The sequence below is a fragment of the Jatropha curcas genome, chromosome 5 (genome assembly GCF_041381405.1).
Source record: "Jatropha curcas cultivar XTBG-Jc1 chromosome 5, XTBG_Jcur_1.0, whole genome shotgun sequence".
Classification (NCBI taxonomy): domain Eukaryota; kingdom Viridiplantae; phylum Streptophyta; class Magnoliopsida; order Malpighiales; family Euphorbiaceae; genus Jatropha; species Jatropha curcas.
The window spans coordinates 24,584,679-24,608,081 of record NC_143155.1 but is presented as its reverse complement, the minus strand read 5'-3'; the positions used below and the strand labels follow the sequence as shown (position 1 = coordinate 24,608,081).

At 33.3% G+C, this 23,403-nt stretch overlaps 4 protein-coding genes across 5 annotated transcripts; 3 read left to right on the top strand and 1 right to left on the bottom strand.

The window, feature by feature from the left end:
- Positions 1 to 75: 75 nt before the first annotated feature.
- BS14A (BET1P/SFT1P-like protein 14A) lies at positions 76 to 3,912 on the bottom strand. The gene is made up of 6 exons (XM_012236689.4): positions 3,773 to 3,912; positions 3,476 to 3,553; positions 1,142 to 1,289; positions 567 to 623; positions 423 to 482; positions 76 to 323 (listed from the first exon to the last, which is right to left on the bottom strand). Exons 2-6 carry the CDS (start codon positions 3,487 to 3,489, stop codon positions 234 to 236), a joined length of 369 nt encoding a protein of 122 aa, XP_012092079.1. The 5' UTR covers positions 3,490 to 3,553; positions 3,773 to 3,912; the 3' UTR covers positions 76 to 233.
- Positions 3,913 to 4,937: 1,025 nt separating this feature from the next.
- Positions 4,938 to 7,671, top strand: LOC105649873 (ARM repeat superfamily protein). Its single transcript, XM_012236688.4, has 7 exons — positions 4,938 to 5,227; positions 5,555 to 5,688; positions 5,779 to 6,014; positions 6,102 to 6,240; positions 6,495 to 6,621; positions 7,149 to 7,267; positions 7,360 to 7,671. Exons 1-7 carry the CDS (start codon positions 5,062 to 5,064, stop codon positions 7,393 to 7,395), a joined length of 957 nt encoding a protein of 318 aa, XP_012092078.1. The 5' UTR covers positions 4,938 to 5,061; the 3' UTR covers positions 7,396 to 7,671.
- A 1,207-nt stretch (positions 7,672 to 8,878) lies between these two features.
- Positions 8,879 to 17,290, top strand: PARP1 (poly(ADP-ribose) polymerase 2). 2 transcript variants are annotated; one of them, XM_012236687.4, is made up of 20 exons: positions 8,879 to 9,229; positions 9,784 to 9,833; positions 9,920 to 10,103; positions 10,490 to 10,676; positions 10,804 to 11,110; positions 11,955 to 12,150; positions 12,223 to 12,387; positions 12,468 to 12,528; positions 12,644 to 12,704; positions 12,787 to 13,038; positions 13,756 to 13,993; positions 14,096 to 14,208; positions 14,287 to 14,363; positions 14,519 to 14,679; positions 15,167 to 15,358; positions 15,446 to 15,554; positions 15,659 to 15,741; positions 15,884 to 16,021; positions 16,331 to 16,513; positions 16,976 to 17,290. In XM_012236687.4, the coding sequence occupies exons 1-20, from the start codon at positions 9,086 to 9,088 to the stop codon at positions 17,021 to 17,023; spliced, it is 2,949 nt and encodes a 982-aa protein (XP_012092077.1). In that variant the 5' UTR covers positions 8,879 to 9,085; the 3' UTR covers positions 17,024 to 17,290. The 2 variants fall into 2 exon arrangements, with proteins under 2 accessions (XP_012092077.1, XP_089577913.1); XM_089721787.1 differs by having other exon boundaries at positions 9,089 to 9,229; positions 9,720 to 9,833.
- Positions 17,291 to 19,243: 1,953 nt separating this feature from the next.
- On the top strand, positions 19,244 to 20,338 carry LBD16 (lateral organ boundaries-domain 16). The gene is made up of 2 exons (XM_012236686.4): positions 19,244 to 19,686; positions 19,813 to 20,338. The coding sequence occupies exons 1-2, from the start codon at positions 19,387 to 19,389 to the stop codon at positions 20,170 to 20,172; spliced, it is 660 nt and encodes a 219-aa protein (XP_012092076.1). The 5' UTR covers positions 19,244 to 19,386; the 3' UTR covers positions 20,173 to 20,338.
- Positions 20,339 to 23,403: the final 3,065 nt, after the last annotated feature.

The following is a 23,403-nucleotide window of genomic DNA, read 5'->3' as shown; positions in this document are numbered from 1 at the left end:
CTGGCTAAGAAATTATGCAGCCAACCGATAGTGGCAATTGAAGTAAAAACAGAAGCAGCAAAAATTTCACACCAATTCCAAGCATTCAACAAGCGTTTTCATATTGCCTACTTCTTTACATAAACATGCCAGACCATCTCACAAACAGAAGTACCATTGATTACAGTGATCACATAAAACTGGTTTTAGTTCTAATGTAAGGCTAGCAGTTGTATCAATCCATCTTAGATTTATTACCTAGTCAGATAGTATACAATAAGAAATATGACAACAAAGGATGCCACAAGCGTAAACATTCTCCGGCTTGATTTCGTCTCAAACACCTTGGGAAAATATGCTCATCATCAGTTATCATAGCCATTAAAGACATTTGGAACATAGTAGAGATACTAGAACAGGTAAAAGTCATATAATCTACATACCATCTTAAACCGATCCATAGTTCCTGAAAGGACTCCCCTCGATGAATCCATATCATTTCCCTAGATGCAAAAAATCCCATGTCATTGTAACGCAAACTGTAAAGCAGAAACTATGTAAGTTTAATATGACTGCTGCATGCATACCATTCTGTCCAGCATGCGATTGTGAGTCTCCACCTCCTCATGTATATCACCTGACAACTACAGAAATGAAGTGCATTACCATTTGTTTATGTCATTCATGACAGCTAAATGCAAGCCATGAACAGAACTCGATTGATTGTTTTTTGGTATATTCTAAATAGTTGTAAAAGCTTTTAATCTACATTTTAAAAATTTTAATTCAATAAAAAATAATCACAAAGATAGCATTTAAGTATATAAATGATCATAAGTAGCTCCTTTTCTCCATAGAAAAAATTTTCAGAATTTTTCATCGTGTTTAACTTAAATTTATCCCATGTAACACTTCTTCTCTGTAAGAAAAACTTCTTCAAATATGCTGAAAATGAGAATGACTAAACAATGAGCATTTAGGAATACAATGATACTTCCAAATTTAGAAATTGGTGAGATGAAATTTCCAATCTTTTGCCTCGTGTTCTCAAAAGGAAGCACGAATTGGTTTCTTTTTATTTTTATTTTTATTTTTTTCGAAATGTCTGTTTCTTCTCCATTGCAATGACATAAGCCTACTTTATTGGTTGAAATAAACTCACTCTCTTCAGAAGATTGACTCGATCTTGCAATCCTTCAACAGCTCTTTCATTATCTTGCTCATCAATTTCATGGGAGTAAGAAGACGAGGCTCTGATGCCACCCTCCTCAATGCCATCAAAGAGAGCGGCTCTATTGGTGCGGACATCTCTGCACACAAAATAAGTAAGAATAATGCAACATATCTAGATAAATTCCACAAACATTATGACTGCATTAAACAAAAATGCACAGCCCCCAATGACATTTACAGCAAAGTAGAACTAAGAGGAAGAATAGTTAATGGGGGAAGTTCACATCCAACAAGTTAGACACATCTATTAATTCCATATACAGTTGTATCATAGAATTATTTAGAGCTTAACAGTAAAGAAGGGCTTTTAACTTTTCCAGGAACCATAAAATTTATAGCATTTTCAAGATTAACAAACCTGATCTAAGAAAATGTTAATATTAAATTTCCTAGTGAAAAAGATCATTTGTTTTCAATCAAATAAGAAATGCAAGGAGAAATGATAGAACAGATAATCAATAACTAGAAGAACAATGTATACCCTTGCTTTGACAGTATGTGTGAAGACTCCAACAGCACGAGTGCCAGAGAAAGCATTTATGAAGACCATTGACAAAATATATTGTGTCACTATATGACCTAGAGTAGCATTCCATGATTCCAAAAAAAGTTCATGGTATAGAGACCATCTAATAAAATTAGTGCCAATGTCATCAACGTTGATCCAGGCTTATTTTTCTTTCATTGGAGAAATGTCTAGAAAAGAATTTCTCAAGTTTCAGCCAACAACTTGAGTCACTAGGCATAGCAATAAACTACTTGTCTAACCATGAATGAAACGAAAGTGCCAAATATCTTTAATGTTGATGCATATTAGAAGGATAAACCAAGACATATAAAGATGGTGAAACTTAACCTTGCACATATAGAATCTGAAATCAAAATGGAAAAGCAAAGAACTCATAGCAACTCCCTAGACTAAGCTTAGCTATTTTCTAAGCTGATAAAGACCTGCCTACTACATGGTTTATGGTGAACTGACAAGAGAAAACCACTTATTTATAAGAACTCAAATCTGACAAAGGCCAATGTGCTTTATAATTAATATAATACGCAATGGATATGGATCTTTGTGGACTGCTAAACTTGAAGTATCTCATGAAGGAACAAGTTATGAAAAACAATAAGGAAGTTATCTCGCAAGCCAGAGCAGATAGTGATAAATAAATGAAGAAAAAGAAATGGGGAAGAATACATGAATAGCACCAATTCAAGTTGTAGTGAACTACCTCAAGAATTATTGACATATATGAATCCAGGACGCAAAGTACCACATCAACATAATAGAAATGTTAGAAAACCCACTCATTCGTCATACATTGTTTGTCTGAGCATACTCTACACTGAATATGCTGAACAAAGCTTATCCTACCCATCTCAATAAATATCAAAACGCAATCTCATCCAGTTTTATGGTATACAAAAGTATTCAGTTGTCATTAGACTCATTGATGCAATCCTATAAAAGTATTGACTTGGGAAACAATAAATCACCACACTGACATATCTAGATTACTTTTCATCTTAAAAACCCACTTGCTTATTCGTAAATTAGTCGATAGAATACCCAATAGCTTACTTTTAATCTTATTCTAGTTTGACTGAAAAAGTATCTGTAAACTTTTGATAAGTCAGGATGAAATTTGTTAATCTGAACATCCCAACATTCATACACAGAGCATCCAATTATTGAGCATTGTCCAGCACAAGAACTTCATAAAGGTGAATTTTGTGTAGGAATATTAAGTACGAGAAGACAGATTTAGATAAAGTTCAAAGTCCAAACAAATAAGCAAAATATACTAAACTGAAATGCAGAGGACTGACATTAATTAACTTAAATATGGATTACAGCTAAAACATACTAAAACATAACTAGTTAGGAACCAAACATATTGAGCAATAACCAATAAACTAATAACAATTAAGCTGAAATTCTACTGTGGGAGAACACAGAGGTACCCAAGTCCGACAAATCACAAAAGTCAAATGCATGATATTATAATCGACAGCAACTGAAAATCCAGAGGGAAAAAATAAAATGACCGGATTGGAAGCAATATTCATTTTTGTCAACAAAACCTCAATCCTTTCACAAAACAATTCATATTAGATCTAACTACGTATATTGTACAGCTGGATCAGATAAGCGACTACTTCAAATGTTCGAGACAAAAGAAGTATAAATATCTAATTAACGAAGGCATTAGACGCAATCATTTTTAATTTTCTTTCTTTTTTAAAGGACCACAATTGGACTAACCTTCGGGGATTCATGGCCGATGAAGATCACGGTATCTGTTGCTTATCTGCTTCTGATCCAATTAGCAAAATCGAAAATCTGCAACATCAAAATTCCGAAACCAAAAAAAAAAAAAAAATTGAACTCATACGATATAGCTCATATATGAATCAAATTAACTTGAATTCCAGCTCAAATTCATAAATAACATAGAGTAAAAATGATCAGTAAATGAGATAATCCAAGTCTAGATCTGAATTGCATATTTTCGTTGAAACGGTAAGTAGGAACGGAGAAAGTGAAGACTGGTAACAGTACCTGAGAGAGATGCTGGTAAATATTTTCCCCCTGTTGAGTGAACAGAGAGTGAATGAGGAAAGAGGAACGTGGAGAAATCGTTGCGAGTATATATACGGAGAGCATATGGAGAGAGAAAGAGATCGGTCCCGCATAATTGCGTAAGATGGGTAAAATGTGCATGTGGGTGAGAAATGAGGTAGTCGCTCGCTAAGCTTTCTGTAGGACCGTTTGGCAGTGATGTCATCGTTTGGTGCCGTTGGATAAGAGTGGATGCCGGATATAGGATAAGCTTAGTTCCAATCTCAGTAGACACGCAATTACTCTATCGCTTCCTTCCACTTGGGTATGATGGTGTATGTTTGGTTTAGGGCTTGTTATCTTTGTTTGGGCCTTCCTTTGCCAATGCATTGCAAGTTCAATGTATCGTGAATTTTATTTGGATTATGGGTCCATTTAGATCACCTATTGGTAACCGGGTTTTGTACATAAACTTTATTCACCAATTCAGAATTCTCATGTTATTATTACTTGATCAACTAAAGTTTAGTCTTTCAAGCACCGGTATTAGGATTATTCCGCCAAATTAATTATTTTAATAATTATTAATTTTAATAATTTTTTTATAAAATATTAAAAATTATACATTACAGAGTTAAAATTTTATAAATATTAGATTATTCAAATATTATAAAATGACCGACTATTTAAAAGTTATTGGTAAATATGTCTTAATCAACTTATCATTTGGAATACAATGAGGAATATGGAGCGAGTTTTCTACTAGTAAGTTGTAACATCCCAAAACCCGAGCCCCCATTGAAACGTTAAATTTGAATCGAATTTTATAAAAAATAATTAATTAAAAATATATGCTTATTTTAAAAAATAAATAAATAAAACAGGTACGAGTGCATCAAATTTTATTTTTAAAGTCTATATTTTCTCGATTTTTAAATAGATTTCGTTTTATATGGTCATAATATTCAACTAGGCATATAAAATTAATAAGTAATTATAATATTAACAATCCTCTCTCTCTAGAATTAAACATTTTAATTATAATTTAGGAAAAACAATTGATTTTTTCTTTTTTTTTTTTTAATCGAGGTCCTATCGGCCGGTACTAAATTTTGCGAACTGCTAGTAGTAAATAAGAAGTTTTAATTAATAAAAAAATAACGAATTCGTGTCTCTCCATTAAAATTCGGCAAGTATAACATATCAGCCTAAGGGAGGAGAATCGGGTTTTGAGGCTTGGTGTGCTGCAGGAACTGTCCAGAGCCGCAACACCATTAACGGCGTCGAGTATGGGTTCATTGACAGCCACCGCCACAACGGAATCGGGATCCAACATGGAGCAATTTCTTTGCGATCGATTACTCGACCCAACCCAGCCCATCTCCGAAAGGTTCAGAGCACTTTTTTCTCTCCGCAACCTTAAAGGCTCCGCTCCTCGTAACGCCCTTATTCAAGGTCAGTTCTTATTGTGTTTTCTTAAACATAATATTTGGTTTAATAGGTACTTTATCAGATTTTTTTCGTTACCTCGGAAGCAAAAAATTAGCAATTTGTGTTTAATATATGCTATCTTTTATAATATGGTGATTGAATTATACTCTTTTACAGCATAGCACAGATTTTCATAGCTTCTAGGGTTTCTAATCCATCCAAAGCCTAAAAATTTCCTTGTAAATAAGCCTGTAATCAGATTCTGCTTTAGTGCTGTGCAGTGAACTCTTGACTGTTTTTGCTTCTTCTTCTTTAACCAAATTATTATGTTATCTATTTTCTTGCTTTTAGCAATAAGAGACTCTTCAAATCTGCTGGCACACGAAGCAGCATTTGCGTTGGGTCAAATGCAAGATTATGAAGCTATCCCTGCCTTAACATCAATTCTAAATGATCTTTCCTTGCATCCTATTGTTCGCCATGAGGTGAGTTTACATTGAATTTTAGTTTCTTTGTTTTGTCTTTGTGTTATGGATATCTGTACTCAGGTGCATAACTTGTTTCTTACATTGCAGGCTGCAGAAGCTCTTGGTGCAATTGGTTTAGAGAGCAGTTTAGCTATTCTGAAGAATAGTTTGGCTCTAGATCCAGCTCAGGAGGTTAAAGAAACTTGTGAACTGGCGCTCAAGCGGATTGAGGAAATGAACGCTAATGGTACTTCTGATGGGTCATCTATGATTGAAAAATCACCCTTTATGTCTGTTGATCCAGCTGCACCTGCTGCTTCTTGCTCTTCTATCGATGAGCTGAGGTACTTGTAATTACAGTTGACGGATGTAAACTTTCTGTAATTGTTATTTGTTGATTCATCTGTTTACTTATGTTATTTAACTTGTAGGGCAGCTCTTTTGGATGAAGAAAAGAGCATGTACGAGCGCTATGCTGCACTTTTTGCACTTAGAAATCAAGGTGGGGATGAAGCAATCACAGCTATAGTTGAATCTTTGGGTGCTAAAAGTGCTTTGCTTAAGCATGAGGTATGTTTCTTGCTGTCTTGGCCTCTTCGTAAGTTTTTATCCATCAGAGTGGATATTATACAAACATGCAATTCTCAAAATTAACTAAATCGTCCAATGAGAACTCTGTTCCAACAGTTAGCTTACTTGATATTCAATTAGAGTGCTTTTAGAATTTGATATTCTTTTTTTAATCATCGAAAGTTTTCTTTTTGTCTCTTAATGTGATTTCTGAACTTTTAATACTTGTCTCTGTGCTCTGTTTCAATTTTCAGGTTGCTTATGTCTTGGGCCAATTGCAGAACAAAGATGCTTCAGCTGCTCTTAGCAGAATACTTAGGGATCAAAACGAGCATCCAATGGTTAGACATGAAGCTGCTGAAGCTCTTGGATCCATTGCTGGTATGTCAGTTATTTTATTTCTATTGTGGATTGTTATTCTTATTGCTAATTATGATTCTTATTGGTCATTGAATGAAATTTACTGCTTTAGAAACAAAACACTTAAATGATTGCAGAATATATCCTTAGATGTGCAAAATAGAGATGCTTATTGTGAAGTAATGACTTGCTCATTGTTGTTGGACTATCATCTGAAGTTTCTGAAACTGTTTGCAGTAATCAAACTGTAGCTTGATGTTGGATAGAGATGAGTAATCTTGTAGACAACTCCTTACCAAATTATTGGGAAATAGTTGCTCTAGGAGAATGCAGAGGGATTGCTTACGATCTTTTGCTAATGTAGTAAAAAGTGGCGCTTTTTTTTTATGTTAATTATGATAACTTTCTATAGTTTTGAGTATTTCTGGAACCTACATGCATTACCTTGGGAATGTATGCATGAATTATTTTAGCCTTTATTCATAGCTTTTGAACCTTGCTTTTTGAAGTTTGATATAATTAGATTTTCACTTTGGTTCCCATTCTAGATGAACAGAGTATTGCACTTCTTGAGGAATTTTCAAAGGATCCAGAGGCTATTGTATCACAAAGCTGTGAAGTTGCTCTGAGCATGCTAGAATACGAAAGATCAGGAAAATCATTTGAGGTAAACATTTGTAAATTAAATCTTCAGATTAGTTACTCTAGGGATTTAGCATATTTTCAAGAGAAATGACTCTATTAACTCTTTCTTTGCAGTACTTATTTATGCAAGATCCTTTAGCGCAATGTTAAATTAACCATAACTCTTCGTGGAACTTCCTTGCCAATGGATGAACAAGCTTCAGTTTGCCTTCTCAACACATTCTTGGGGGAAGTTGGTCTCTGTGGAATAATAAGAGCGCTGGAGGATAACAAAAAAGAACTAGGAGATAATTATACATAAAGAGAACTGATAATTCTCAATCTACATTAATTAATTCTTATAATCTTGTATTCTATTAGTGAACTGTTTTGGCAAAACTACTAAGTTATTTACTTTGGTATGGCAATTTTGCGTTAGCGAGATAATTTGGTGTCGACTGTGTTTGAGTTTTGCGTGGAATCAATTGTTGCCGAAATGCTATGAGCTTGTCCTGTTGACAGCGCCTGGTTTCTGTTGATGGCTGTTGCTTCCAGTGAAAATATTTGTGCGCTAGAATGAGTGGAGACTGAAGAAACTGATTGTTGGGAGGCTGATGCACGTGCACCCTAATTTGATTCCAGAACAAGCCAAGTGAATATGTGCTTGTTGCATAAGTTAAAGGGCAACGCTGACTTTGGGGGTGGGTTGACATTCTTCCCGCCAACTATATTCTATAGCAAACAAACTCTGGATAGAATAATGTCCGGTACTATAAATTATTAGGCAGTGATCCCCCGGCATGCCTGGAGTTTCTGTCGAATGGAAATAAATCTACGCTTTTCCTATGACATTATTTTTTGGTAAAACTAAAAATAATACTAATAAATCTCAGGACATGTAAATTTGTAAATTTATTGTTAACAATAATAAACCTGTAAATAGAAATAAATTTGTAAATTATACTCGTTTAGATTATTTGTTATTTTGTTAACAAAAAGCAAATCGAGCTTGATTTTTTTATGCAATTTGATTAAGTAAATGTTGAATTTCGTATTTTTTAATATTATGTTATAGAATTTTAAATGAATTCCACAAAATATTTTGGAGTTCAATAATTTTCAAAAAAAAAAAAAAAAAAAAAAACTTCAAACAAGTTCACTTTTCTTTAGACTTTATTAAAAATTGATTGGCAACTCAACCAATTTAACATAATTAACTTTAAAATAAGTACAAGTACGTTACAGTTTTATTCTATGAAAAATGTTTTATGAATAGAAGAATCAAAAGATTATGAGGAATCACGAAGTACTAAAGATTCTTCAAATATAATCATATCATTTCATGATATTACAATTTGAAAAAACTTATCATATTTTTACTTATACTTTATTTTACTATTTTGATGTTAAGCTGAAGTTAAAGTTTGTGGTAATTGTCTAAATGTGGATGGTTGGTGAGATTTACCTCCCCTTTACTTACCATAAGTGTGTATGTACGTTCAATGTTGATTAATCCCATTTCCCTCCCCTTTTATTGGGCTCAGCCCGATAGTAAAAAGTTAATTAATTAATTAATTAATTAATTAACATGATATTTAATTAAATAAAAAATTGATATTTTTTACTTGAAATTCCACAAACAAATGTTACAAAACCCTTAACACTGAAAGGCCAGTCGGTAATTGCGAAATCCAATATTAAAATCGGAAGCGTCCACAAGACGCCGTCTAAAAGGCTGAGAGATTCAACCAAAATTCCTTCAGGCGATTCTAACCTCTCTCTTTCTGCCAAACACGTTCGTATATAAGTTACAGAGTCTGAGTGTATTTTTACTTCAGAGTGCAGCTAGAGAAAGAACGCAATGGCGACCCCTCCAAAGCCATGGAAGGCGGAATACGCGAAGTCAGCACGATCCTCATGCAAGACCTGCAAGAAACCTATCGATAAAGAGAATCTCAGACTGGGCAAAATGGTCCAAGCCACTCAATTCGACGGTTTCATGCCTGTAACAAAAAAACTCTCTTTCTATACCTTCTCTTCGTTCTTTGTCGCTTACACTCCCTAAATTTGCATATTTGTTTTTTAGTTTCTTGGTTTGTGAATTTGATGTCTGCTAAACTAATTTTAGCAATGAACATAAGCTCACACATATAAATTTTGGTCTAATATGCTTCAGTGGTTGTTTTTTTAAATAAAGACAACTAACTTCTTTGTCTGTGGGTAAGTTGGACTTCAGTTGCTTGTGCATGTTTTGCATATGTGAAGAAATTTTATTTTTTAGTGTCATTATCACCCATGCTAACTATGCGTCAAAATGTCTGTGATTCACTTATGTAGGCTTGAAGCTGGTCTTGTTTTGTCTTTGAGCTTGTTTTGTTTGACTATTTTTGAAGAATTGGGACTTCTAATTTTAAAATGCCATCTATTGTAGCTGAATTGACATCATATTCAACAGAATGATCAAGCCTTTTGAAATTTGTGTATCTTTCTTCCAGAATCTCCTCATAATTGATGTGAAGAAAAAGGAACTACATTTAATATGTATATATTTTTTGATAGATGTGGAACCATGCTAGCTGCATACTGAAGAAAGCAAACCAGATAAAGTCGTAAGTGTTTTTATATTTTATTGTAGTGACAAGATATAATCTAAAGGGATGCAATAACTGACTTGTGACTTTATCATACTATTTAGCATCAATGATGTTGAAGGCATAGAATCGCTCCGGTGGGAAGATCAGCAAAATATTAGAAAATATGTTGAGGCTGGTGTTTCATCAAATGCAAAAGCTGTCACTGCTATGGAGTATGGTATTGAAGTTTCACAAACTTCTCGTGCTACTTGCAAGCTCTGCAGCCAGAAGATTATGAAAGGCCAGGTGAGTATTTTATGTTTCTCTGTATCTTTACTTTTTGGAAGATTATTTTGCAGCTGCATTTTTTGCGCTGTTGAAGTACATTGCCTTCCACTTATTCAATATACTACATTTTGCATTATGATGTCAGTTGGTGGACGAGTAAGGGACCAGTGAGTTTAGATTATTTTCTGATCTTATAAGCATTTTTGTATTTGCAATATGCTGTCAGTTGTTGCTTATTTGGTTTGTATTTGTTTCTACCTTTAGCTCTTACAAGCATGTAACTGAAATGCGTTTATTAATGTCCTGGTTAGTGGTCTGATGTCTTTATAGGCCTTCATGATAAGATGACATGCTTAAATTGTGCCACTTACATTTCCTCTGATAAAAACAAAAATACAATTTAGGTTCGTATTTCTTCAAAGCCTGATGAACCACGGGCTAAGGGATTGGCTTGGCATCATGCAAAATGTTTCATGGATTTGAACCCATCTATCCTAGTGGAGAAGTTGTCTGGATGGGAAAGTCTCCCACCTTCTGATCAGACAACAGTGCATGCGCTGGCTAAGGAGGTTCCTTCTGCTGTAAAAAGTGGTATGATATTGAACCCATCTGTCGATATGTATGTGTGTGTGTGTGTGTGTCTGTTTGTGTGTATGTATGCGCGCACATGTGTAACCTTTGAATTGCTCTTTTTTTCTCATTAGAGCTGTCTTCTCAGGCATCATTGATGGAAGAGAGGATAAAGAACTGCAACAATCAACTTCTAGAGTTGGTGCAAAACGTAGAAAAGATGGCGGTGATCAAAATCCAAAGTTTGCTAGGGTTGATGGAGATGTGTCAACTAGCAAAGTCACATCTGCAAAGAATGATAATGAATTGGAAAGCAAACTGGAGGCTCAATCTAAAGAACTGTGGGCTTTAAAGGATGATCTCAAAAAGAATGTCACAATGGTAGAGTTGCGACAAATGCTTGAAGTTAATGGTCAAGATTCTTCTGGATCAGAACTTGATTTACGGGACCGATGGTAATTTCTTTCTGAAACAATTATAAAATGCATTTTATGTAACTTTCTTTTTCGTGTTTAAAATTTCATGATTGTGACTATCAAGTTTTTCATGAATGAATACTTGATTCACTCTTCCTAAAACGAAAAGAGATAATGTTTTTATCATTTTTCTTGTGTAGTCTACATATTTAAGGCCAGTTGGGTAACACGATGTCACAACAATGATTTCATGTATCTTCTGTCTTGAGCATGAGATCATTAGTGTGATTAAAGCTGTGCATTTGGTTGGTTCAGTTTGAATTTTCACAAAAATTAAAATAACCGAATTTTCTCAAGGGAAAACTGAACAAAACTGAATGACGTAAGAATCTGAACCAAACTAAAGAAAAATGACCAAAGAACCAATTGAAATAATTGAATTAACCGATATTTCGAACATACACACACACATTAAAAAATATATTTTTATATAGAAGTACATATAATTTGATTTGGTTTGTTCAGTTATTTTGGTTCTTTATTACCAAAATCTAAAGCCAAATTGCACCGACCCATTAAAAATATTGAACCGAATTAGCTGAAATTGAATCAGTTCAATTCGGTTCTTGATTCACCGTACCATTTGCTCACCCCTCAGTATGATGACATATAAGTTTGAACATAATCATGCCAATGCAAGATGAAATGCTGCACCTTAAAGATGAGAAAGTGTGGTAGTTAAATTACTTGATCGACATTTTTCTATATTATCAATGAGGTACTGATGGCTTTATAATTATCATAAAACAATAGCATAGGGTGCCCAAATGTTGCCCCTTGCTTCAAATTTTAATGCAATTTTTACTGCTCTTGTTTCTTTTAGTGCTGATGGCATGATGTTTGGAGCACTTGGTCTTTGCCCTATATGTCATGGTTTTCTTCGTTATTCTGGAGGAACATACCGTTGCAATGGATTCTTGTCAGAATGGAGCAAATGTTCATACTCCACTCGTGAACCAGAGCGCCTCAAAGGAAAGTGGAAAGTCCCAGAAGACACGAAAAATGAATATCTTAGCAGGGTATGAAACTGTGATTCATCTCATTTACTTAGATTTTGCAAATTTGAACTTAACTTACTTTGTTTTCTACAGTGGTTTAAATCACAGAAAAGTAAAAAACCTGTTAGGTTACTGCCTCCCCCATCATCTGATAACACATCTGGAAGTCCAACGGCCAATAGTCAATCTTCATCTTTAAAAAGTGAAAATTTGAGGGATCTGAAAGTTTCTATTTCTGGATTACCCAAGGAATCTGTGGTACGACCCGTAGACTGGTTCATCAATAGTGTCATAATTAACTCCGTATTAAGGCATGTTTTATGTGGCCAATTTTGCAGGAAGAATGGAAGAGCAAAATTGAGGGAGTAGGTGGACAGGTTCATGGCAAGATAAAGAAAGGTATTTGCTTTATCAACCAGGTTTTAAAGGAAAAACTATTGTCACCACAAAATTATCATTGCTCCTGAATTCTTTGAGACACTATGTATTAGTCTTTTTGTAAATCAAATTGCAGATACAAATTGCTTTGTGTGTGGAGTACTGGATCGTGAAGATGCTGAGATGAGGAAGGCAAGGTAAATCTGCTTTCATTTGCTGGTCTTTACTATATTTATTCTTTATTGATGTTAGTTTGACTCTTAATGGTTTGGTTGGTAGGAGAATGAAATTGCCAATAGTCAGGGAGGATTACCTGGTTGACTGTTTTAAAAAACAAAAAAGACTTCCTTTTGATCTGTACAAAGTTGAAGCTGTAGGTGGATCCTCTAGCATGGTAACAGTCAAAGTGAAAGGGCAAAGTGCAGTGCATGAAGCTTCTGGTTTGCAAGAAACAGGTCATATTCTTGAGGATGGGAAGAGCATCTATAACACAACTTTGAACATGTCCGACTTATCAACTGGTGTTAACAGGTGAGTCTATAATGTTCTATCTGTCTTGCTGTGACCATTATGCAGACAAGCTGTGGGTTTCCCTCAGTTTTGTACCATCGCTTCATTCATTTTTTATCCATTCAGCATTTGCAGTTGTGCATTGAACAAAACCTTACATTGACCAGGAAGTAGAGGTTCAATTAATGTGCTCTGTCTTTTTCATTTTCTTTTTTAGTTGAGAATGTAATTTAAAGAAGACATTTTAGGTAAATGTGGAGGAAATATGGCATATTAAGACTTATTAAATGCTTCTCTTCATTTGAATTCAAGCACTTGGCATTATATTGAACATTTGTGTCACAAATTCCATTTCTATTAAGGCCATCCGCAAAGTATAGCCTATTAGTGCTGCATCAAGAAGTGGCTTTTATGAAATTGGCACAATTCCTATTAGAAGTTGTCCATCATTTAACATGCAAATAACTTTTTTGCTTGTTTCTATATATTGTGAGAATTAGGGAAAAAGATTTCAATTTTCAAAAGCTAGGAATGAAATGGAAAATTAAAGCCAATAAAGGGTGGGATGGGAATGGTATAAGGTATTGTTTGAAAGGGATTAATGCTATGCTCGGTTTGACTATGAATTGAGTTTTTGATGTGACAATGGACTTAAAAATTGTTGCTTTATGTATGAGAACTCCTACTATTGATACTCTCGTTTCTGTATTCTAACCTTTAACTGCTGGCTATGTAAAGCTACTATATCCTTCAGATAATCCAAGATGACAAAGGGTCAGACTGCCATGTGTTTCGTAAATGGGGTCGAGTAGGGAATGAGAAAATTGGAGGAATCAAACTTGACGAGATGTCAAAATCAGATGCAATCTGTGAATTTAAACGTTTATTCCTTGAGAAGACTGGAAATTCATGGGAAGCATGGGAACAAAAGTCAAACTTTCAGAAGAAACCTGGCAAATTCTTCCCATTGGATATTGTATTATTTTGAGTCTTACATATTATTCATTCTTTGGAATATTTTTGCTTTGATAGAGGGAAATGATTTCTTTAATTTATTCTTAAATATTGGAAATTTTAGGATTATGGAGTTAACAAGCAGCTTACAACCAAAAATAGGAGTAGTGCAGACAGCCAGCTTGCTCCTCCCCTGATGGAATTGATGAAGATGCTCTTTAACGTAGAAGCATACAGGTGTAACTTTCTTCACTTTTTTTCCTTTTCTTTGTTTTTGTGATTATTTTCTGAAAGAATGGATCTTGTGTTCCACAGAGCTGCAATGATGGAATTTGAGATTAATATGTCAGAAATGCCACTTGGAAAATTGAGCAAAAGTAATATTCAAAAGGGTGAGTACCTAGAAAAACACCATTCGCTTTCCTCTACAATGCCAAAATTGTTCATATTTTCTTAAAGTAAATTTATATTGGATGATGCATAGTAATAGCAGGAAATAGGGACTTTGTAATGGTTGCAATTGATCAATGTCCATTATACTTTCCAGGTTTTGAGGCATTGACAGAGATCCAGAATTTATTAAACAACAATACTTATGATCCTTCCATCAAAGAGAGCTTGATGGTTGACGCCAGCAATAGATTTTTCACTGTGATCCCTTCTATTCACCCACACATTATTAGAGATGAAGATGATTTTAAGTCAAAGGTAGATGCTACAACCTATAATTGCATCTTTGATATATTTGATATTCCCTAATAAGCTGCCTTGCCTCTCACTAAATTCAGAATAACATTAACTTGTTGCACAAACAGTTTCTAGAAACCTGTTATTGAGTCTGAATTTGGAACTATGAGAGGGCTCCTTTTATGATGGGTGCATTTGCATGCTAATGGTAGGACAAACTTTTACCCAAAGACAGCTACCTGTTGGGTTGATCTCTTATCTAACCTTCACCTTTTAAGTAGTCTCTCAAGGCTCATGTTCCTAGAGTTGTATTAAATTACAAGAATTTGACAAATTTCATCAATGAATTTTACGTGAAAGACTGAAATTTGGATTCAAAGCTATAAGATGTTGGGCTGTGTTATTGACTCTTTGATTGGAATTGGCGACCAAACTATTACTGTCACTTCTTCATTTGTCTCTTGCAGCATAAAGAATAACATATTTCTCTGTCTTGCTTGCATTGTAGGTGAAAATGTTAGAAGCTCTCCAGGATATTGAGATAGCTTCCAGATTAGTAGGTTTTGATGCTGATACCGATGAGTCCTTTGATGATAAGTATAGGAAGCTCCGATGTGACATAAATCCACTTCCTCATGATAGTGAAGATTACCAGTTGATCGAGAAGTATCTCAATATAACCCATGCTCCCACCCATACGGTGGGTGAACTTCAAATGAGTTCCTCTTCTTCCTTTTCCTCTTCCCACCTTTTTTGACTGGTTAATGGTTCTTGATAATACTCTCAGGATTGGAGTCTTGAACTGGAAGAAGTTTTTTCGTTAGAAAGAGAAGGGGAAATTGATAAGTTTGCTCCCTATAGAAAAAAGCTTAAGAATAGAATGCTACTCTGGCATGGTAAGTTGCAATTCTAACCATGTTTCTTGAAATTTGGTCTAAATCGTGTCAACCCATCCTATCCTTTGTGGTTACAGTGAAACAAAAAATTTTCTACTTTACAGGTTCCCGGTTGACCAACTTTGTGGGAATACTTAGCCAAGGACTAAGAATAGCTCCTCCTGAAGCTCCAGCTACCGGTTATATGGTTCTCTATTTTTCTCTTACATTTGCTTGCATCTCTGCAACATATATTTGATAGCTTGATATATAAGTTGGCCTTTATTTCTGCATGTTTATCATTATTTGGTCTTCTACGACGCTAATGTTTGAATAGTTCTGCATTGCAGTTTGGGAAAGGAATTTACTTTGCCGACCTGGTCAGTAAGAGTGCTCAGTATTGCTTTACGGATAAGAAAAATCCAGTGGGATTAATGCTTCTTAGTGAAGTTGCCTTGGGAGAGGTCTATGAGTTGAAGAATGCCATGGTGAGTAACCATGCCGTTATGCATGTATTGATCTGTCTGTTTGAATGCATGCATGTGTAGTCCTTATGTATGGATATTAAATTGACAATTTTGCAATGTATACTTTTATTCAATCTGCTTGTAATTATTCTTAATTTAGCTTTGCTTAATTGTTGTATTTGTTTAGTACTATACATTTTTTCTCTCTGACACTTTTTATTGTCAAATGTGGCATATGGGAAAAATTGGCTCACCAAGTCCCTACTGTAACTTAAATAATTTTTCAATAATTTTTCTTTCATTATAATTCACTCATAATTGTTGTGAAAGTACATGGATAAACCTCCTCAAGGAAAGCACTCCACAAAAGGTCTTGGCAAGAAAGTACCTCAGGAATCAGAATTTGTGAAGTGGAGGAATGATGTCACTGTTCCTTGTGGTAAACCAGTGCCATCAAAAGTGAAAGCCTCCGAGCTGATGTATAATGAGTACATTGTCTATAGTACTGCTCAGGTAAGTCTTATCTCACTCGTGTTATTACTTATCGCTCTTGCTCATCAAACTAGCTATTTACATGATCATATCTCATTCTATAAGATTTTGTGGAATTTATTTGAAATTTCATGTTTTCATGTTTGTTGCGAATGAAAATATTCACTTTCATAAATTAAATTTTGTGGAATTTGAGGCAACTAAACCGAATTCTATCATTTTTGCAAATATAGACGGAATGAATTGTTGAGATTTATTTATATCAAACAAAGGGTAAATAGGTTGAAATTCTAAAAACTGATGAAATGTTCTAAAATTTGGTCAATGTTTTTACTGATGTTTATTGTGAAATTTAGAGGTAATTTAGGGCACTACGAATTAATTGCAATACTTCTAGGTCAGGTTCTTGATGTTTTTAATATGGTTATGCTATTCAAGCTAGATAAGTTATCAACTTTGTAATGAAGTGGTTTTGCCGGACAGGTTAAGATGCAGTTCTTGTTGAAGGTGAGATTTCATCATAAGAGGTGATTGAGAAAGGTTATTTCATTTTTGTTTACCAATTCGGGAATAGAAATGGCCTGCAATTCTCTATGCAAGTAGATCTCATTTTGAAACCCAATATGTATTCCATAAATGGTTCGTTTCAAGACTAGAAAAGGTCTTATTTTGGGGTTTGCTGGAGATCAAACAACTTGGCTTTGTCTTTTGTAAATAGTATGTTCCTGAGTGTTGGCATGGCCAAAAGTTTGTAGTAATGATAGTTTCAGCTTTAATATTATGCACTCATTGGTTTTATGGGCCCTATCTATTTCTATCAATGGATTTCGCCTCCCTATGTCAGGTGCCATGCCAGCATACTATCTTTTCTTCTGTTTTCTAAGTTAGGTCTCTGGATGCTAAAAATTAAGAAGTGGTTTTTGATGACTGATTTATCAGTTGAAAGAAAATGAGTAAACACATCTTGATTATTAAAAATTTTACACTTGCAAATATGGTGAGGACATGACTACTTTGATGGATGACTCATCATGTTCGTGAGTGCAAAATTCTGTCTATAACGTAAAGAACTTTTGTCTAAAATGTCAGTTAGATTTTGAAAGCATAGCATAGTCCATGTGCTGTGCAAACTGCAAGGATGATGTTACAAAAATTGACTTGAAATGGGAATACGATGATAATGTCATAGCTATTGCTGCGTGTTAGCAGCAAAGAAGATGTGAATAAAAGAATCATATGGAAATGTAGTTTTAGTTGCAAAGAGCCATTTTCCTTTGTTAAGAATGACGATTGGCTCCTCGCTGTTTCTGCTTCTGCTTTACTTTATATGATGTACTCTCTTCTCCTTTTTTCTCTTCTTTATTATATATATATATATATATATATATATATATTCATGAACATTTCCAAGCCTCTCTCTCTCTCTCTCTCTCTCTCTGTTGTTTCATGTTCATGTGCATTCCTTTTCTCTTAAATGTTCTACTTTAATTATGCAATAAAGTTATTTCACGTGCGATGATGATCACTTAGGAATCATTATAGATCTATTCTTTTCTCATGTCAAGCACAGTTGAACTTTAGTTCATTGATAATCAAAATTCCCATCTGAATTTTAATTATTTTACTAATTAAATAGATTCACTTTTTTTTATTATAAACATTATCGATGATTGTATGTTGATGACAATAAATTATTGGCCACGTTTTTCTCTCCTTGGATTTAAGGTTGGAAGAAGGAAAATATGAACAATTTTTAATCACCCGTCCAATGTTATCAATCATATAATATTACCCAATTCTTAAAAAACTTGATCAAACACTCTTCTGATCTGATGCTTGGAGAAAATGATGTATGGGCACATTCCATTGTAGCTGTTTGCCACTTCTACCATCTTATTTAGCAATATTTTATTTATTTATTTATTTGTCTCTTTGTGACAACATTTGATTTGTAAGCATTATAAAGTGGCTTCACCACATTAGTACTTTGCTGGCTGCCCCTTCAAGAACTCTTTTTAGGAACTGAAGCATTAATTTATTTTTTGTTAAATTATTCTTATTAATTATTAATTGGGTAGATTAAGGTAAATCTTTTTAATTAAAAGAAAAATCAAATTGATAATTTTTTTAATATATGAGAGGCTTAATGGAGTGCACACGTGGATTATACGATCTTTACATTAAATCCAATAAATTAATAATCAGAACACAATTAGGTAGCTATTTATTATCTTTAATTGAGTTTAAACTTAATTCAGTATAAACGAATTTAATCCAATAAAATATGATAAAAATTAATTCATAATTTGCTTTCAAAATTTAAAATAATTATTATGTCACTAAACTGAAATTAAAATTTGTGTTTTAAAATGTCCGGAACTGGTAGAGTGGTTGCCGGTAGAGGATAACCGGCAGGTGGCAGTGTAGTCTAAGAGAGCCACAAAGCGACAAGCAGCAGCAGTTCCCAGGTGCGGCGTTCGGCGGAAAAAAGAAAAACATAAACCTATAAAATACTAAAAACCCCACAAAAATCAAACTTGGAAGCAAGAAATTTCAAAAGCAAACTAAGCTAATTATTTATAGGAAAATTTTTTACTTAAAATATAAATAAACTCCATATTCAAATTGCATCAACCATTAATAAATGTTCCCTTAGAACCCTACATGAAGACCTTCCATGTCTCCCACTCACTCTCCTTATAACACCCTTTCTTTTCTGTCCCTTAATCCCCACCACTAATACTTACCCTAGTCTTCTTGCACCATTTTCTAGTGTGCTCGTGTGCCTAAATAGTATCTCAAGATTCTCCACTTCTATTTCTTTCTTTCTTAGTTTATATTCTTTCTCTTTCTTTTCTTTTCTTTTCTTTTTTTGGTTTTTATTCCCTACATCTATGGCATCAGCTGGAAATGGAAGTGGAGGAGCTGGCTCTCCTTGCGGAGCCTGCAAGTTCCTCCGGCGAAAATGCGCCTCGAATTGCATTTTCGCGCCTTATTTTTGCTCGGATCAAGGGCCTGCGAGATTTGCTGCAATACATAAGGTTTTTGGTGCAAGTAATGTATCAAAGTTATTGTTACATGTACCAGTCGCTGATCGTTGTGAAGCTGTCGTAACTATTGCTTATGAAGCTCAAGCCCGTATTCGTGACCCTGTTTATGGTTGTGTTGCTCATATTTTCGCCTTGCAACAACAGGTTCTTCTTCTTCTCAATTTTCATACACAATTAACCACTTTCTTTAATTTTCCTCTTCGCACTTTTATCACATATTTACATAGCAAAAAGTTGCGACTGAGCATTTAGTTATTTTATAATTGATAGGTGGCATGCTTGCAAGCGCAATTGATGCAAGTGAAAGCTCAACTGGCACAGAATATGGCGGACACATCACGCAATAACAGTATGGAGAATCAGTGGCAAGGAAACGTTTATGGGATTCCATCATCATGTCCAAATTATAGTAATCATAATAATTATATGAACCCAATCTCTCCACAGAGCTCACTAGAATCCATCGATCAAAACATCAATAATAATGATGGGATCATGAGCATGCAAGATTTTCAAAGCATGAGCAGAGAAGATCAGTTTGCATTCCAATCTTTTGCCAAGAAAAGACCACACAATGCTACTGATTTGGGTGAGCTTCAAGCACTTGCACTTAGGATGATGAGGAACTAATATTTAATAATCATTATTCAAGTGGAAAAAAAAAAGAAAAAAAGAACTTCATTCATCACCTTGTTTCTTTGTGTGCTCAAAATCATGTATATATTGAGACTGTTAAAGAAACTTAAGTTTTGATATATAAGCGTTATTTAATTAGAGGCATTAAATTCCCTTTTTTTTCAATGAAAAAGAACATAATTAATCTCCTTATTACATCTTGGAAATTTTAGGAATTTCTTTCTTTCAGGATTATTATGATGCTTTGAAGCTTAAAATGCTCTAATAATTAAATACAAAAAAAATTTTTTTTTCTTTTTGTGGGAAATTAAGGTTTCTAGGACTAGTTAATTGGTAGGATGGTTAACCTTTTAACAAAGATAATTTAGTTTTTTACTGAATGACAATAATTGGAACAGTTGAACTTGAATTTTTTTTTTATTTCCTTTTTTTTTTTTTTTTTAAACAATTTGGTGTTAATGTTTAATTTATATTATCAGTCTAATGTCTATCAAGTTTAGTGACAGTACACATAGAGACAAATTTGAACCGTCAATTGTCTTTTGTCCAAAATAAAATAGAGAGACCCTATTTATTATATATAGGTTGTTGTAGGTGACAATCTGAAATGTATTTCTTATATATCAATCCCACGAGTTCCTTTTTTTCTGTTTCTTCTTCCTAGTCCTCACTTTCCTTATCAATGTCGTCACTTGATAATAATGCTATTAATTATTCTATTAAAAAACAAATAATGCCAACTTAATCAAGCAAATTAACATTTGAATAAATAAGGAATTGCAAATGCTTAGTTGTTTTGTTTGACAAATATTACTATCATACTCATAATTATAAAATGCTTAGTTGTTTTGTTTGACAAATGTTACTATCATAAACATAATTATGAAATGAGTTAAACTCGTCGAAGAGATGTGAATAAATCGATTTTTAAAATTGATATCATGTTATATATTTTCTTCTCTTCGATGTAAAATTTTGAAGATTTTGATGGAAATTTTAAAATTTAAGTAGAGATTAATATTTTAAATTTGTAATGAAAATTTATAAAAAAATATCAAGTTGCTAATTTTATAACATGTCTTAAGTCCAAAATAAGTAATGGTGGGCATTAGGGAAAAGGTGAAAGGTATGATTGGAGTGAAATGGGAAATGGTAGAATAAAAAAGGACCCACATGCCTGAGAGGTGAGGGCTCTAATAATTAGGTTTACCTAACATAAATAAATATGTTTTTGTAGGTCTAGTAATTATAATTTAATGATTTTTGTATTCATAAAAATAGACAAAATGTTCCCTTAATTGAATGCATTAGCCTACATTAACTTTGACACCTTCTATCAAACCAATTAACCTTATTCTTCTCTTTTTTTTTTTTTTTTTTTTTTTTTGAAAGGGAACCTTAGTCTTCTCTTTCTCCAAATCCTATTTATAAAATCACCTCATTAACCCCATATTTTATAAGTGAAGTTGAGTAAACGTAACCTGGAGAGTTGAGAATGCCAAAACCAGACCCATCTGGCCATTTCTACAAGTTAAATTACAATTTCTACTGCTGTTAATTATAAATTAATAGTTTGATAAGAAAACAACAACTAAGGTTATTCACCAACAGTTTTTTAGATAATTTTTAGTATTTTGATTGGTTAAAACGCTAAAGTTATTTTTCATAATATCTAATAACACAGCGTTTAAAGCTTAACGTAATATTTGCCGAAGATGTAAATGCTAATTTCAATTTGAAATTCACTGTTACAGTTCTTTTATTGTGGTTCTACTAATTTATTTATACCTTACGTAGTTCTAAATCTATTTCTTCTCTTTTCATCATTCTTCACTGTCAATATATCGCACTCGTGCATTAGAGCATACAAAATTCTACATACCATATAATTGATTTTGTCATTAATGATTATAGACTGGACTTAAGTCCAACTCGTGCACATAATGTAGGGCTATCGATGCAAGAAAGACAAAATGAGAAATGCTTTCCAAAAAAAGGGATTATGGGAACCCTAAGAAATTGGCTCAAATAGCCTGTACTTAATAATAGTGATTTGGATCAATATTTTCTTACTCAGCACAATAATTAAGAATTAATTATGTTTAACTAACGAGGAAATGTATTAGTTAAAAAGGAAATTGATTATCCCAAAGAAATGTAATTAGTCAAAACCCATATTGGCTTCGAGCCCCATGGCCATGGCATCCATTTATAGCTATAAAAAAAATTTATATATAGCCTTTCTTATACAGAAAAGAAGTCAAGCAACATTCAACCACACTTTCATACTTCTGCCTTCCCATTTGGACATTAGAAAAGACAAGTAATATTCTATGATTAAGATTTTAATTATTTATTAGTTTACAATAATAATCTTCAATTAGTTCCCACTACTCTTTAAAAAAATGGATTATTCCATTAATTAACAGTAAATAAAGTGATATCAGTTGAATGTGAGTTCAAAAGAGCTGTCCAAAGAAACTGAACTGAAAAACCTAAAAAAAGCAGAAGACATGAAATGAAAGAACTCAATTTTAAATTAAGATAAAGAGTTTATGCTGTCTTCTCTAATCTTCTTTATCATTTCCCATTCTTTCTTCTGAGTGCATGTTCGGTGTATTGTCTGTTTCAAGTTAATTATTTGATTTTTAATTCATTGTTTAAGGACAATAATTCTCAAATTTTAGAGAAAGACAAGAAATAAGCCATTAATGAAAAATCTGTAAGACCACAAACTCCCTTTTTTTAATTATTAATTATAATCCATTTGTTGTACAGTGATTTTCATTCACATGACACCTGTATATTTTGATGATGTTGTAATGTATTAAGTTAAAAAAAAAAAAAAAAAAAAAAAACATGAATTATTAATAATAGAAAACAACAAAAGGTACGAAAGGAACTGTCAGGGTTATACGTATTAGTATTTATTATTGTATATAAATAATAATTAGCAAGAGTGATCATCATGTATATTATATATATATATATATATATATATATATATATATATATATATATATATATATATATATTTAATTTCAGTCTTTTAGGGTTTGAATAATCAAACTTTTGACCATAGAATTTCCACGCACGTGCAATCCTAGCCATTAGATTGTGGGGTCAGCTACGTTTTGATGGGATAAGGAAGAATATGACTAGAATTTTAAAAAAAAAAAAAATGGGAATTTTCAATTTATTTGTAAGGAACCTTCATCTATTACT

Excerpts from the sequence above, each read along its gene's own strand:
- BS14A (XM_012236689.4), bottom strand. Across the intron at positions 624-1,141 it reads GAGTCAATCTTCTGAAGAGA|TTGTCAGGTGATATACATGA; the intron begins GTGAGTTTATTT and ends TCATTTCTGTAG. Across the intron at positions 483-566 it reads ATCGCATGCTGGACAGAATG|GGAAATGATATGGATTCATC; the intron begins GTATGCATGCAG and ends TTTTGCATCTAG.
- LOC105649873 (XM_012236688.4), top strand. The coding sequence starts at position 5,062 with ATGGGTTCATTGACAGCCACCGCCACAACGGAATCGGGATCCAACATG. Across the intron at positions 6,015-6,101 it reads TCTTCTATCGATGAGCTGAG|GGCAGCTCTTTTGGATGAAG; the intron begins GTACTTGTAATT and ends TTTAACTTGTAG. Across the intron at positions 6,622-7,148 it reads AGCTCTTGGATCCATTGCTG|ATGAACAGAGTATTGCACTT; the intron begins GTATGTCAGTTA and ends TTCCCATTCTAG.
- PARP1 (XM_012236687.4), top strand. The coding sequence starts at position 9,086 with ATGGCGACCCCTCCAAAGCCATGGAAGGCGGAATACGCGAAGTCAGCA. Across the intron at positions 10,104-10,489 it reads AGAAGATTATGAAAGGCCAG|GTTCGTATTTCTTCAAAGCC; the intron begins GTGAGTATTTTA and ends AATACAATTTAG. Across the intron at positions 10,677-10,803 it reads TCCTTCTGCTGTAAAAAGTG|GCATCATTGATGGAAGAGAG; the intron begins GTATGATATTGA and ends CTGTCTTCTCAG.
- LBD16 (XM_012236686.4), top strand. The coding sequence starts at position 19,387 with ATGGCATCAGCTGGAAATGGAAGTGGAGGAGCTGGCTCTCCTTGCGGA. Across the intron at positions 19,687-19,812 it reads TTTTCGCCTTGCAACAACAG|GTGGCATGCTTGCAAGCGCA; the intron begins GTTCTTCTTCTT and ends TATAATTGATAG.